Raw genomic sequence first — 15,000 nt, forward strand, 5'->3', positions numbered from 1 at the left:
TGCGGTTTTTTTATAATCATTTTCAATTTGATTGCCGCAGTTTTTCACAGATAAAGTTGATTGTCAAACTCTCTAAGGTACTCTAAAATAGAGGAAATGCATTTTTTTAAAAGTATAATTATTAACATTTCCTTTTTGTCTCGGGGGAATCGGTGCCTCTAGAGAAAAAAGGATTTCAACAAACAAAACATCGCCTGCAGTTGAATAGCATTCACCAGTTCGAACCAATGGAAAAGAAGTCGCACGATGATTTAGTCTTTATACATTCGGCGCTTAAAAGTATTCATGAATAATGTTCAACATAAAACGACATTTTTGATAAGCCTTTTTCTGTATTATTTTAATGGTAGGCATAGTATTTTGACTAAACTGGAAATTTAAATGGCGTACTTCTTTATAAAGCTCAGTTGAAATATCAGTTGCTTTCTGGTTGAAACTCAGTTATAGCCCGCGCATCATCAAAAACATCCTTTCCTTTTCTTGCTAGCCATTGATTTCATTTGTTCCCCTTCAAACCCCTTAAGAAAATCATCATAATACTTAACAACAAAAAGAACAAATAACAACAACAACAACAACAACAACAAAAATAGGCACGCATTGCGCAGGTGTGGTAGTGCAGTAACACAGCGCCTTCAAGTTCCATAATTGGCAACTCAGCTGCGTTTTGTTTCCAGGAGATTTAAGTTGTCTTTGTGTATATGAAGTTCTAATAGTACACGATATTGTTTTGGTACCGTATACCATTGTAGTGCCATAGCAGATATCTTAGGTAAATAGCCCCCTGAGAAGACATGTGGTTACTAGTAAAATGCTAAACCCAGAAAGATTGAAGAAAATAAAAGGGAATGGAAAAACATTGGCTTCGAAGCTGACATGTTGATCATTTACAAGTTTCCTTGCAACTTCTTTATCACCACAAGCCTCTGTTAGCTTTCCAACTAAGTAAAATTTCACTGAAGTTAAGCCCTGTTCGGCGGGGTTTGTATTTGAATGAGACTTAACTATGACAGGGTGATGTGAAGTATACGAGGACCGAAAATTATATTTTAAATGCGAACTAGGCAAGGAGCAGGTTTTGTTAACCTGCTTTATGCAAAACAAGTATTGATGCAAAAGTAAATAAATATTGATATACAGTTTTTGGGAAGAGCAGAAGGAAATTTTCAGGAAACGTCGATCGACAAGAAAATATTTTGCCACAACAAAATTTGCGACATGAAAACAACATAATTTTGAACCGTGATTATAAAAAGTTACCGTCAGCGAAAGCAATTTTGGGAGATTTTTGCTACGTACAATTTTTCTATTGTACTTTTGGTTGCACAAGTAAATCGCAAAATCGAAAGTGACGTCGATTTCAGCGGCCGCCATGATTACGTTATCTTGCGTGTTTACTAACAACTCGAGAAAAAACGGTTACATCTGAGTGAAAATGACACCGGGGTTTTGTTTTTGTCAGTTTGTCTTTTTTTTCCTTTCAAGTGTTATAAAGTTTGACACGAAATGTGCAAATTCGACACAAACATCGCAATCACCAAACTCTTGAGGTTGACCATTGTTTCTGCAAAGTCAAAAAGTCACTCTGCTAGACGAGGTTATTCCATCGTTTTGGAATTAGCAGCTGCTTTATTATTCATCAGCGTCAAAAATTCTTGCCGATTTTTGGGCTCACTTATTGAAACTCAAGGACGCTTCAAACAGACCTGTTTATTTTCGTGAGTTATGCACACGCTGCGGGCCTATTGTCACCACAGACTTACACTCTTACTCTCTTACAAGCCAGTGACATAGTGTGTAGTGTACGTACAGTGAACTAGCACAACAACAACAACAACAATAATAATAATGATGATGATGATGGTGATGATGATGATGATGATAACAATAATAAAAAAATAACAATAATAAAATAATAATAGTAATAATAATAATAATAATAATAATAATAATAATAATAATATTAATACACTGAACCATGGGAGGGGCAATCGGCAACTTTAAAAATTTCCACTAAAACCAGTTTGTCTGTCACGTAACGCAGACCTTTTGTAACTCGTTCGAGCAAATATTATGTTTATTTCCAGCGAGCCATGTTGTATCAAAACACTGATATACAATCGTTCTGTTATTGAAGCTCTCCTCACACTTGGTAGATTGAAGAAACTTGATAAAACCGCGTGAAAACTCCAGGACTTGACTCCATTTTGGTCAAGCTTTGCTCCCAAAAAATCACTGAAATTACCCTTCACTTGCTTTCACGAGACTCTTCGTAAACCAAATTTTAACACCAACTGATTTCTTCAGTCTAAGTGAATCTTAACATCTCTAAGTTGCAAAAACAATTAACTCCGGAGGCTTATAATTAATTATTCAGTATATTTTAATATGGCTTGATTGGAGGAAACTTGTCGATGAACTGAGAAGCACGCGATGATCTTCATATCAAACGTAACCGCCAGCAGGAACTAAATTATGCAAATTATCCGATCCGAAAATGGAAACTGCCAATATTCCGCTTCCGATTTGGTGTGGATCGCAAAATGCAATTCCACCCCTTGGAAGTAGGGAGAACTCAAAAAAGAAATCCGTCGGCTTGTGACTTTTCATTAAAACCCAATCAACACTTAAAACTAAGACTTCATACGGTAGATAATTAAAATTTTAAACTAATTTGTTGCTGTATCTGTCGTCTTTCAATATTATTGCAGTCAGTTTTATGTCTATATGTCTTTACATATTACGGCGTAATGCCTGTAATACCTGTAAGTCTCCCCACCAAGATTAGCTACCTACAGGCTAGTTCACATTTTCCCTGTTAAATAATGTTTGCTTGATGGATGAATAGCAACGAAATGTTCATTGTTCACGCACTAATGTAAGAAAAGAACCATTTACGTACAAATACTGGGTAGCTGAAAGGTATCGTGGATTTAACGGAAATCCCGAACATAGGAGTCTGGGGCTTATTGAAGGGGACGATTACGCGCTTCGCAGTTTTTGTTAGGAGCTCGTATTTTGAGGGGTTTACATACAGAGAGAAGCATAAAGCAATTATACAGTATTGAATCAACCAGTTTATTTCATCATTGCTTAAGAAAAGGCTGAAGTGCAAATTGAGATGCTGGAGATTGGTTGCGACTAAAAAACAACACCCACTGATGAGCTACACAATTCATGGCATACTATTATCAAAACGAACTCAGCTATTCGTTCTTATGATATATTTTTCTCAAGCTTATTTACTCACTAAGTTTTCCGCCTTTTAGATGAATAAAGCCTTTATTCTGTTGAATTTTTTGCTCCCCAATCCTTCTATTCAGTGGTTATCAAAAACACAGAGTATATTGATAAAATTACCAATGTGATTTCAAGAAACGAGGAAATTTGTTGATCCAGGGGTTAACTTGGAGCTTAGTTTGGGATTAGCCTGCGTACAAAGCATTTCCTTAATTCCGTGCGATTTCATAGCAAAGAAGTATCGAGAGACAAAACGTTGAAATTCTTGGCCGCGCAAAAAACGGCGCGAGAGAAAAACATCGAGGCGTAACCTCACGGAAACACTTGTCACGCAGGCTAGACCGTACTTTACCGCTTTTAGACAAAAACGAAAGACACTGATGAACGGCTGAGTCGCCTTGATTCCGTCATAATTAACGTTTCACGCTTCATACGCAAGAACGATTTATTTAATCCATAACGTAAAAAGGAAGTTTTCACGTTATGTAATAGATGTTATGTTAGTGGACGAAAATTATAGATCTCTCATAAGATCCTTTTGTTGGTTCACCAGTATTTGTGCATTACTTCATTGTTATATGTGAATCTTGATGAGATGGATTTCGAACCACCCTTACTTGTAATGTCAAATGAATGACTCCATGATTTAATTATAAGCTGTAAGTTTGAGCGCTTAAAAAGATTACTTCTCGTTAACGTAAATATTTCGAGATTCTCGCATAATGTTCACGTCATGCAATTTGAACGAAGCATCCTTAAGTCGATACTCAGTGCTTTCAAACATTTCTTTGCCAAACACTGGAACGAAAGAACCCCTTGTTAAGACAGCCAGTCAATCTCAATAGATGACGTGGCATCTTATAGTAAATATAGGGAATGAAGAATTTCTTGTTATATGCACATTCACGTTGCCGTCAAAACCTTAACATGATTTTGTCAGTATTTTCACATCGCTGTTTTGCAGAATACTGCATTATTATTATATCTCTCAGATAGTACGCGCGCTGTAATTGGCTAAATTAGCGGGCCGTATTCTACAGTACGGCCCGCTGTACAGCCAACTAAATTTAAAATTTCGACAAAACATCATCTAGCGAGTTTTTCATGTCATTTCTGTTGAATAAACGTGTACTGAAAACTGTTTGAATCTTGCAAGCAACTATTTCAAACTTAACAGCCAAGAAGATTTAGTTTTTGGGATTTTGGCACGGCATTCTTTGTGGCAGTTGAACTTTCCCCTTCACTTTGACAAGTTTCCTTGCCCGCGCGCCGGTTAACCTCAGAGATATAATAAATATCTTACTAACCTCGTTTTCTCGGTCCGTACTGTAAGTTACGCATCCTCGTTTTTTCCCGTTGATTTATGGCCAGCGCGCTTCGCGCTTGGGCCATAAATCAACGGGAAAAAACTCGGTCCGTAACTTAGAGTACGGACCTCGAACTCGGTTAGTAAGAGGTATATGTACTAAAATGCGTGGAGTACCTTTCTTGATTCAAAAAATAGCATCAATGTTTTGAGGCGTTGCAGTCTTAAATGTAACCGCTTACGTCGCGCAAACTTCCAAAGTTGCGGGACCTGAACATCTACGACGGCGACGTAAACACCACGTCAAAGAAAAATTGCCCCGTTAACGCTTTCAATTTTTTCCTTGGCTGTTCCAAAATAATCCGCTTTAGCAACCTAGCCAAGTTACCATCCCACTGAACTGGTCGGAACGGTACGTGTTCAAATTAGGGGTGAAATTTAAAATTTGCGGCAGTTTGCTCAATTTTTCCATAGAACGTGAGATTTGGTCATTTGCAGATTTGCAAAGAACGTAAAAGAAATGTACAAAAGCTAAAACGTGTGAACCATTGTTTTTTGCTTTTTTAATGGTCCTCTCTTTGATGTTACTGACTGTATCAAGGAAGGTTCCCAATGTCACCTTTGCGGATGTTACTTCGTAAGGTAGCCCCTACACTCGCTATTTAAAATTGATTGCACAGCCACAGTGGCTTTGTTTCATCTGTCACGTTTCCAGGGGCCTGTTTCTCAAAAGTCCCGGAAAAGCCGGACCCGAAGAGTAATTCGTGAAACTACAATTTGTTCATTTTGAGGAATTCTTTCTGAACACATTTTCAACACCAGAGAAAACAAAACAATTGCAAACTGTTGCATGACTTGAAACATTTTCCTTCAGTGAAGGTACAAAGCGTTTCATATCACCCGAAATACGCCCGAAAAGTTTCGGGATCCTTGAGACAAGACCCCCAGAGCTCAATTTTGTTAGGCTCTTCACAATGGGCTTTTAATTAAACAGTAGTTGTTTGCTCATCCACCTTAGCCTAGCGTTGATAAAATTCCATCAATGTATAACCTTATTTTGATGCAAACCTCGTTGCTTCTCATGTGCAAATGCAACTACTTACCATGGGCTTCTCGCATTGTGCTGCGCTAGGTGAGTAGCTTGAACGACTGCACCGCCTCAACATCATCCAACGCGTGGCAAACTCTAAACCAACTCAGTTCTTAAATAATTGAATTTTCCCACGCCAAGAGCCGGTGGCATGAATTGATTTCATTGATTGCTTCAACTTTGATGTTCTGCGCTAGACTTTTTTGCAATGGCAAGCCTTTTGGCATTAAGAAACTCTAACGCTGTTCACTATAGCAACCAAGTCGTATTCCCTTCACTATCTAATCAATGTAAGGAAAAAAAAAAAAGTTTGCTCATTTATCATGCGACCCGTGAATCGCTTCCCTTTTCCCGACTTATTTTCGACTAAGACTGGATTTTAAAAAAGCCGTTATTTACCTTGGAAGAGCTTTGACGATGAAATTTATGAAAATTCATTGCACTAATTCGTAACACGTGGTATTGTTTCAGTCTTTCATGTTTGCTGCAAGACTCAGATCTGTCTGATCAGTGGACAAATCACCTCTCCCTCCACGGAGAGTGCGGCAGCAACGCTTCCGTCCAAACAAGATGTTGCAGAAGGCTTTCCGAAACTCTTTGTTCATGCAAGCGTAGACGATGGGATTAAACAGAGAGTTGGTATAGTGCATCCACTTGGTTACCACGACAGCTTCAATGGTGATGCATGACGTGCAGAACCCCCAAACCATGTTTATAATGAAGAAAGGTCCCCAGCTAATGACAAACGCACCCATAACCACGGCTAACGTTTTGGCGGCGCGCATCTCGGACGCCAGTAGAAAATTTTGGACGTTGCCGTTTATCATCAGCGCAATTTGACGGGCTTGGTAGCGAGCTACTTTGAAAATAAATCGATACGTTACGCACATGATGATCAAAGGAATGAAGAAGCAGCTTATGACAATCATTAACTCGTAATTCGGAGGAGGCCATGTCCATAGTATTATCTTTAGTGAGGACATAATAATCGAGAAAATCCAAATTATAATGATGGTGGTTATTGCCTTTCGTGACGTCATCGTCGTGTGATAGTGGAGAGGATAACTGATGCAAAAGTACCTTTCTATGCTAATAGCCGTCAGATTGATAATCGAGGCTACTCCACAGAGAATGTCCATGAAAGTCCAAATTTTAAGAAGACCTTGATTGAACTCTACACCCGCCATGAGATAAGCAGCCCATATCGGCATTGAGACCAACGCTACTAAAATATCAGCCACGGCCAATGAAACGACAAAGTAATTGGTCTTTGTCCGAATCTTCGCGTTTCTTTTGAAGGCAAGAATCACCAAGGAATTTCCAACCAAAGTTGCAGTTATAATAAGCAACAGGAAACTAAACGACAGGATATTCAAAGGATCCTTCATGTCATGAGAAGACGGTTTCGTGGTATTGCGAGCAAAGACAGACAACGAATCGTTTGCGTTAATTTCGTGTCCAGTTCTTGCTGACGTCGTGGAAGCAGCCATGGATACAATCTCAAACCATAATTATAACGTCTTTTCAAGTCAAACTAGAGTGCTGTACTTTTATTGTAGTCAAATGTTCAAGATATTTATCCTTACCAATTCATGGAAGAAATTGTGAGTGACGTGGATAGTTCCTTGCTCAAAACAGACAAGCTCGAGCGAGTTTAAACGTCAAAGTTAATATATTTCCTTGCTTCGCTATGGTCTTGAAATAAGCTGCACCTTTCTCAGAGTGAATTTATTTTCTTGTTATTCTTCACTCAGTGTAGATAACCGTTCACAGAGGCCGCTCTGGTTTAGTATACCTATATTATCTGCACGAAAGAAAAAAGCCAATATAAGATTGAAATGTAGTGGTATCATCAAACTTAAGAAAATTGCACTTTTCGATCATTTCCGAAATAAACTTAAAGGATATCTTTGTCACTGGCCCATTGAAAAGAAGGGACATCAAATCACCTAGGTATGTGAAATAAGACTGTCTAGTATAAGAAATAATGATTACTTACGAACTGTGTAAATTTGATGCATCAATTAACGTTGTAAAAAAATAGTGAAAATAGTGTTTAAATCAATTTTTAATGAGCACTTGAGCAGAGGTTGAATAATGTTCGGTCTTTCGATGCATGACCTGTGTTCCTTGAAAAAGTGTCATCTTTAAAAAATGTTTTTTAGAGAAAGAGGTAAAATTCTTAAGAGGGCAATATAACACTTTAATCTTAAAAAGCCTAGCACTTGAGCTCTTGAATGCATCTGCAGTTTTCACATAACCAAAATTTAAAGATTTTTCTGCGTGGTTGTATTATGACTACCAGCGACCACTGTTACCACAAACAAAAAAAAAAACGTTAGAGAAGACGGAAATAAGACTGAACTTTATATCATAGTCATCATGACATTTATGGACTGCTCACTGATAGGTTCATTGAGTTATGTTGGTGATTTTCTATCTCACGGCAGTGCAGCAACCTGCGTTAATCGACTGAAAGCCTGCTCACTATAGGTGTGTCATCTCAACGTTTCACAAGATTTTTTTGCCAAGTCCGCTCATTGGAGAACGCCAAAGACAATGATGCGAAATTAACGTTCACTCGAATTCAAGAATGATGCGATCCACTGCGCTCCTGTCTACGGCTGATATGGGAAACTACACACCAAAGCAGAAATACAGTTACTGGCCATAGAGCCCGAATTTATGATAACGAATATGTGTGAAAAGTTCCATCGTAACAGCCATAACAGATACTGTTAAATAACGGCTCGAGAAACTCTTAACTCAATGACTACTTCGAAGTGAAATTCTTCAAGAAACCTTGAATAAAAATGATAAATCGTTGACATCGATCCTACCGGAAGGGAACAAAGTTCAAAAATGATTTTTCATGTTACTTTATATTTTGTTTAATTTAAGCCAGCAATAACTTACCTCAGCATTAAAGGTAGACAAGAAAATAGTACAACACATCCAAAACCGTCCCGTGCCTTACAGAAGATAAGATTTTATTTTAAGCTTTGTATGAAAATTTTGAATCGTGCAGAATTTCTAATGAGGACGCAATCGTTTCATCATGTTCTAGTTGCCAGTGGCGATCCCTAAAGAGGTGTCATTTCAAACAAATTGGTCTGCATGGAAAGACGACTAGTGCTGCAGTAATTCTTCTGAAATATACCATTTTAGTCTCCACTTCTTTATTAATTCTTTCCTTTTGCATGCGGCATATTCACTTCACTTCAGTGAAACTGAAAAACCGCACCCGTTATAGAAAACAAAATAAATTTTTACATTTAAGTTCACTATTTTTCAGTTTTTACAAGAGTGAATTAGAATTTACGACTGTGGACCCAGCATTCAGGAAATCATTTGCGACCGAGACTATAACAAGAAAACCATGAAAACAATAGGTTTTATAAGCGACTAACAATTGTCTGCATACCCAGAGCGTGCGTTTTACATTTACCTTTGTCCTCCTGACCGTCAACGGTATGAAATGACCAAACTTTAGGTTTACTACGTGGAGCGGAACTCAAGTGAAGATATAATCCTCGCAGTTATGGACGCAATTTTTGCAACTGCGTAAAAAAGCCTGAAAATTTCTGGACTTCAACCGGGTTTGAAACTGTGACCTCCCGATACCAGTGCGACGCTCTAACCAACTGAGCTATGACGCCACTGACGTTGGGAGCTTGTCATTTGTGGGTTTTACGCAATTGCAAAAATTGCGTTCATAACTGCAAGGATCATAGCTTCACTTGATTTTATATCCGCAGTTCATCTATACGATCCATTTCATATCAGTATCATTTCATATGTGGAGAACGTTAACACACAACTGGTCTCTTTCTCCCTTCATACCAGCTCCATTACTGGTTTCGGCATATCCCAAAAATCTTAAAAATAACTGGAATTTCTATTTTAATACTGCGAAGTATTTTTGAGATAACGTTATCAGGTAGCCGCCGTAATCGGAGCTGTCTTCATTCACCTTCCTATTAATTACAGACAGGAAAACTAAGTTCATGCGATGACATCACAATCCCGAAAACTCTATAGATCTGACTGTTTTCACAACCTATCAGAAAACCACCGAGATTTCGATGACTGAAGGCCATTAAAGAAATTGTCATATCAGTAGAAGAAGTTTAATACACTCATGTATAATTCGCCAGCTGAAGTAATTCGGTGATCAAGAAATGGCCGCCAGGACAGGGAATAAGATCTCGCTAAGGCCGAGAGGTGATATAAGGCTTGTTGTACAAACTGATAAGCATTCCATTCAAAACAAAAGCTGACCACACAATGGTACTTATGTCCACCCGGGCAATATCTTCATCTTGGTTGCCATCTATATATGTGAGAAATTTTCTTTCACTTGACAGAACTGACCGGCCAAACCGGGCATTTGACGCTTTCAAATTAAGGGTCTTCCACGACGATATATACTCCTTCAGAAGAATGCGAAGGATTATCATGCCGGTGTTTCTTCAAATTGTAAAATTTTCTTTGCAAAATGACAGGTCTGGCCGGCCAGTTCTCACAAAAGGAGTTATTAAGCCGAATTAACGTTGTATATCATCGTAGTAAGGCTTGTAAAATCATGCAACTACTTCGCTAATTTGGATCAGTAGAAAACCAAACGGCATTGGTCTCATAAACGCTTTTTTTCCCGATATTCTCAAAGAAAAAAAAGACAGAAAAAAAGTTTATTTTTGAGGAATTATCCTTTAATCAATTTCCTCGACTTTCTTGAAACAGCCGGGATGCACAGGGAAACAGAAACTTAAAATTGGTCTCATTTCTAAACATCACCACAACTGAAATCCTCAGTTCTAAAGAGAGGAAAACACTCGGAAACAGAACCAACTGCCAGATGACGTAAACCTTGAAAAAATTAAAAGAGAAAATACTGAAAAAAAGTTACTACGCCCGAATAAAAGCGTTTTGAAGTCCAAACACCACACCTCTTTCAAAAAAAAAAAGATTACTAATCCCGGCTCCAAATGTTGCAGCATGCATTAATATTGTGGAAATGATTTGCAACGCTGAATATAACATCCTCTGCGGCGAATTTGCACAATTGAACGAAGAATCCCTTTTTCAGTAGAGAATTGCTCTAAAAGAATTGTCCTGAAGATCTCTTCAGGAGATACATGCAATCCCTGATGTTTGAATTAAATCGATTAAGTTTAAAAAACCTAAGGATGACAGTATTTAAATCATGATTATTCTTCATTGCTTGCTTAACTACCTCCATCTGATGCATACAAGAACTTGTACTATCGAGCACTGAATTCCTTGTCTTGAGAATTTGATGTATCTGTCGTAAAGCAAGGTCACACTATAATGTTTCAATGAACGCCAGCATTTTGAAACTCTCGAATCTCATGAAGTAATTCTATAATTCTATGCATTCATTGGCGAATAACGTCAATGTTTATCGTATTTTGAAAGCCATTTGTGCCTTATCAAATTTCATGGAGATACCATATTGTTTCTTGCCCTACCGGCATAAACCAACTTAGATCTGATTAGCAGGTGGATGCTCTTTAATTTAAATTATACCAAAGACGTCTTTTTTGACGTAATCTTGGGAACAAAAAGATCAACGGTGAAGGCTCAGCAAGATAAAATAATTTATTGCAGCTTACGGAACGAGATTTTTGGTTCACATTTAGGGTTTATGAGAATCAGTAATAGCGGTTACATAATCGATATTCGAAATTCAAAGCGTTAACCGCTTCTTGAAAACTGAAGACAACCTTTCTTTAAAAACCCGAATAACCAACTCAAATGATTTTGAATTAAACCTTTGCGTTTTCCTTCGTTTAGAAGAAATCATCGTGGTAAGTATATATTGGGCAAAATATTTATAATTTAGCTGAAGGTGAAATAATATATATATAGCCACGGGGTTTCTTTATCATCACAGTGATGAGATCACGAGAACTTAAGGCTAGCACTTTCTAGGTCGTTAAAAGCGATAATACGTTTTCAACTTAAAAGAACTGCATGTGCAGTTCTAGCTTATAATTAATCCATAAGTATTCCTTCAACACACAACTGTCAAGTAAATTAACATTGGATTTTGTCATTACAAACGATATTGTTGACGGCCTGAAAAATATTTGGACATCTTTAATCCTCAATTTAAAGAAACAATGAACAAGGAAAACAGGCTGGAAAGATTTTTCAATCTCTTATACTGTTTCGTCAGTGCTAAAGACAAAAAATACAAATCTTAAATGTACAAAATGCAAATTTATTTACCTCGAGAAAATTTGATTCCGAGTTTTAATCTATTCGTCCTGTTCTTTATATTTTTTGCTTGGACTGAACGGACAGTACGTGTGTAATTTTTTTAAATTAGTTTTTGTGTTTAAAAAACGTATTCATTTGAAGATTAAAATTCTGATATTTTTTTTAATTATAATAATATTTAAAAGAAAACAAACGGAAAATCCAACACTTCAACAGCAACAAAATAAAAGTAATGTTAATGAAAAGAAAAAAAACAAGAACAAAAAGAGTTGGGGGAAGATTTTAATTAGTAAAATTTTTGAAGGTGTTACCTTATTCATTCAAAAATTTCCAAGTTTTCAAAATTGATTTCGTTAGGGTTGGATTTCTTGGCTGTGCCATTAAAATAAAATTTACAGAAGTTTTTATCAAAAATGAACAGCAAAAACGAAACGTTAGTTCATTAAAAAAACTACTTCTTTGTAATCGACGCTACAGACTGTCAGTTGCCTTAGGACGATCAAATTTGAGCGTCTGCAGCAATGCTAATATTAGTGTGATTAACAGTATTCAATCCTTCGTATATTTGCAAAATGTGAGTGAATATTGTCTTCTCGTAAACCTTATTTGACTCGGAGGTGAAAAGACAACCCAAGCCGTTTTTTGCAGCAGAAAAACTCTTTGCACTGAAATATCACTGAATGCGAAGAGTAAAATCAATATATCATTGTTTAGACAACGGCGTAACCAAAACTGCAGTTTGGGGTAGCCATTAGGTTTTGCCATTGTCTTTTTCTGTGCATGCTAGTTCTCGACCTTTAAAAAACGGATAAAAAGAGATATTCTCGTATCTGACTTCTTAGACTTACCCCTCCAAAGAAAGATAATCTGAAATCATTTGGTATTTCTCAGTTTGGTTTTGGCCTTGAATACACTCTGTTTCTTTTGCCTATACCGTCCGATCTCGGCATCGTGCAACTCTGGAAATATCTTATCGCGAAACCTAGAACTAACATGGGTTGCGTCGTAAAGTCGGCAGGTGTATCTTCCAAGTCGCAATTTCGTCACAAACCCACAAGCACTCACAGATAAATATTTTACATTGTCTCTTTGCTTATTGCTGGCTACGTCAGCTTTGTGTTGACAGCAAAAAGGATGATTCACATCGTTACAATACAGAACGACCGGATTCGGCGTAAAATTTAAAAATTCATGAGGAGAAAAGTGCGCTCGATAATGTCGTTAATGGACGAGATAACAAGTTGCTTAAGTATTAATTGGTTTTATATTTGGCCGCTTTTGTCTTTCTTTTAAGGGGTTTTTCGCCCGGAGCGGGAAGTAAAATACTTTAATTGAACACTATAAGCCACTCCAATAATTATGGAAAAAAAGCATGGCAGGGCAAGCCAAGCCTTTCAAAATGATGGATGCCAAAAGCAAAGCTCAAACCATGGAATTGAGTTTTTGCTCATTCCGCGGTCATCGAACCTTGTCATGCTTTCATGATCACGGTCGAGATGAAAGGGAGTCGTCCTTGAAAGATGTGTGCAAAAAAAGAAATCTAGCAAATCAAATTTTCCTAAGATTATAATTTGATCGAGTTGTTGAGAGGGTTGTTTATGGCTCTTCGTAAAGCGTTCTTCAGGATTCTCTGAATGGCATACAGCGCACTCTAACACTTCACATAAAAATGATTTTATTTTAGGGTACAAATTCAGACACACCATAACGAGCTTAATGGTGTGGGAGAATCGACAGCACTAGAGTTAGCGACTGAAATATTGAACCGGTAATTGCAACTCTCTTCGTGAAATAAACATACACGTTTTGGGCGAGAATGACGCGCCTTAGCCTCTTAGGAGTGTCTGAATTTACTGGATTAATTATCGAAGAAATAGCTGTGTATCTCAGTCTTGTAAAATTGGCTCTGATTTTCGGTCTGATGGATCTATCAATCTGGATGTTAGGTTATCTTCTTTGTCTTTTATAGCAATTTTGAAATGCAATTTGTTATGGTAGATACATTTCTAAGCTTATCAGCGAAAAAAATCAACTGCTTTTACGATTTTATTTTTAGAATCACCTTGATCCTCTTGTCTTTAGCCGCACCCTGATAAATTGGATTTTGCGGAACATTTGTGGATCAATGTGTATGAAACATAAAGCACTTAGGACGAAGAGGCTGATAAAAACGTTCTTTTGTGAGTCGAGAGTTGGCCTTGAGAAAGACACAAATTTCGCCAAATTTTAATTTCTGGATAACAAAAGTAATCCAGCTAATCTAGGTAGATTAGAGGCGCAAACAATAATTTCACTTTGTTTAATAAAGCGGTTTTTCCTTGTACTTAATTCACTGTACAATTTGTTTTTGTTGCCATGGCATCGAGTCTACATTGGGTGTGAATTGAAAATTGGCGTTAATCCATCGCGGAATACGTAAACAACAGCGAGTTCCTATGACGAGCTTAGCTCAGACTGATGCTTGAACAGTTGAAATATATTTCGAATCACGATTTAACAATAAAAAATGTCCTCTGCGTTTTCCTAAAAATTTTTTAAAGGGTTTGCGAGTATTTAGTTTGGCTAGTTTTTCACGTAAATAATATGTGCTGATTTGTGTTTTTCAAATGTACTTGTCCACCAAGAAATACCCTAGCTTGTCACTTTAACTGGCCGAAAAACTTTAAATTGTCACTTCTTTGCACTGCCGAGGAAAACAGTGATTTATCGTTAAAACATTCATGGCAATTTGGGGAAAAATTTTACCATATAGGTCGAAAAAGATGAAAACTCTAGACTTGAACTGGAATCTGATCCATGACCGCCGAATGGGCTGTAAACACTTCTCCAAGTTGGACTAGCTTAAATAAAAGGTGCTAATTAATTTGGAGTTCGTGTTATATCCCTTATATGATTATTTTTATCGGCCATTAGCTTTTTTCCTCGGTGGATGAACTTAACACCATTAATTTCCTTAAGTTGAATCAGATTCATATTGGTGAAACATCTTTCATACTTGTTTCTTAACATGTTGCCACAATCTTGGACACGAAGGAAAACCTATCTCCGTAATCGAAACACGGCAGCTAAGAGTTTTCAGTAAATCTAGCCAAAATATGCTTCTATTGGGATTGAAAAC

General features: G+C 37.3%; 1 protein-coding gene across 8 annotated transcripts in view; it reads right to left on the reverse strand.

Annotated features, from left to right (window-relative positions):
- Window positions 1-3,063: 3,063 nt before the first annotated feature.
- The window catches only part of LOC138044071 (D(1A) dopamine receptor-like), a 37,611-nt gene continuing 25,674 nt past the window's right edge, over window positions 3,064-15,000 (reverse strand). For 6 of the 8 annotated variants that reach the window (XM_068890685.1, XM_068890683.1, XM_068890681.1 and 3 more), the window contains one exon: window positions 3,064-7,440. In XM_068890685.1, the coding sequence (XP_068746786.1) occupies window positions 6,104-7,126 (1,023 nt within the window). In that variant the 5' untranslated portion in view covers window positions 7,127-7,440 and the 3' untranslated portion in view covers window positions 3,064-6,103. Of the gene's footprint in view, window positions 7,441-12,730; window positions 12,852-15,000 lie in introns of those variants that run through there. The other 2 variants (XR_011131384.1, XM_068890686.1) reach the window with 2 other exon arrangements.

The sequence above is a fragment of the Montipora capricornis genome, chromosome 3, assembly GCF_036669925.1.
Source record: "Montipora capricornis isolate CH-2021 chromosome 3, ASM3666992v2, whole genome shotgun sequence".
In the NCBI taxonomy this organism is placed as follows: domain Eukaryota; kingdom Metazoa; phylum Cnidaria; class Anthozoa; order Scleractinia; family Acroporidae; genus Montipora; species Montipora capricornis.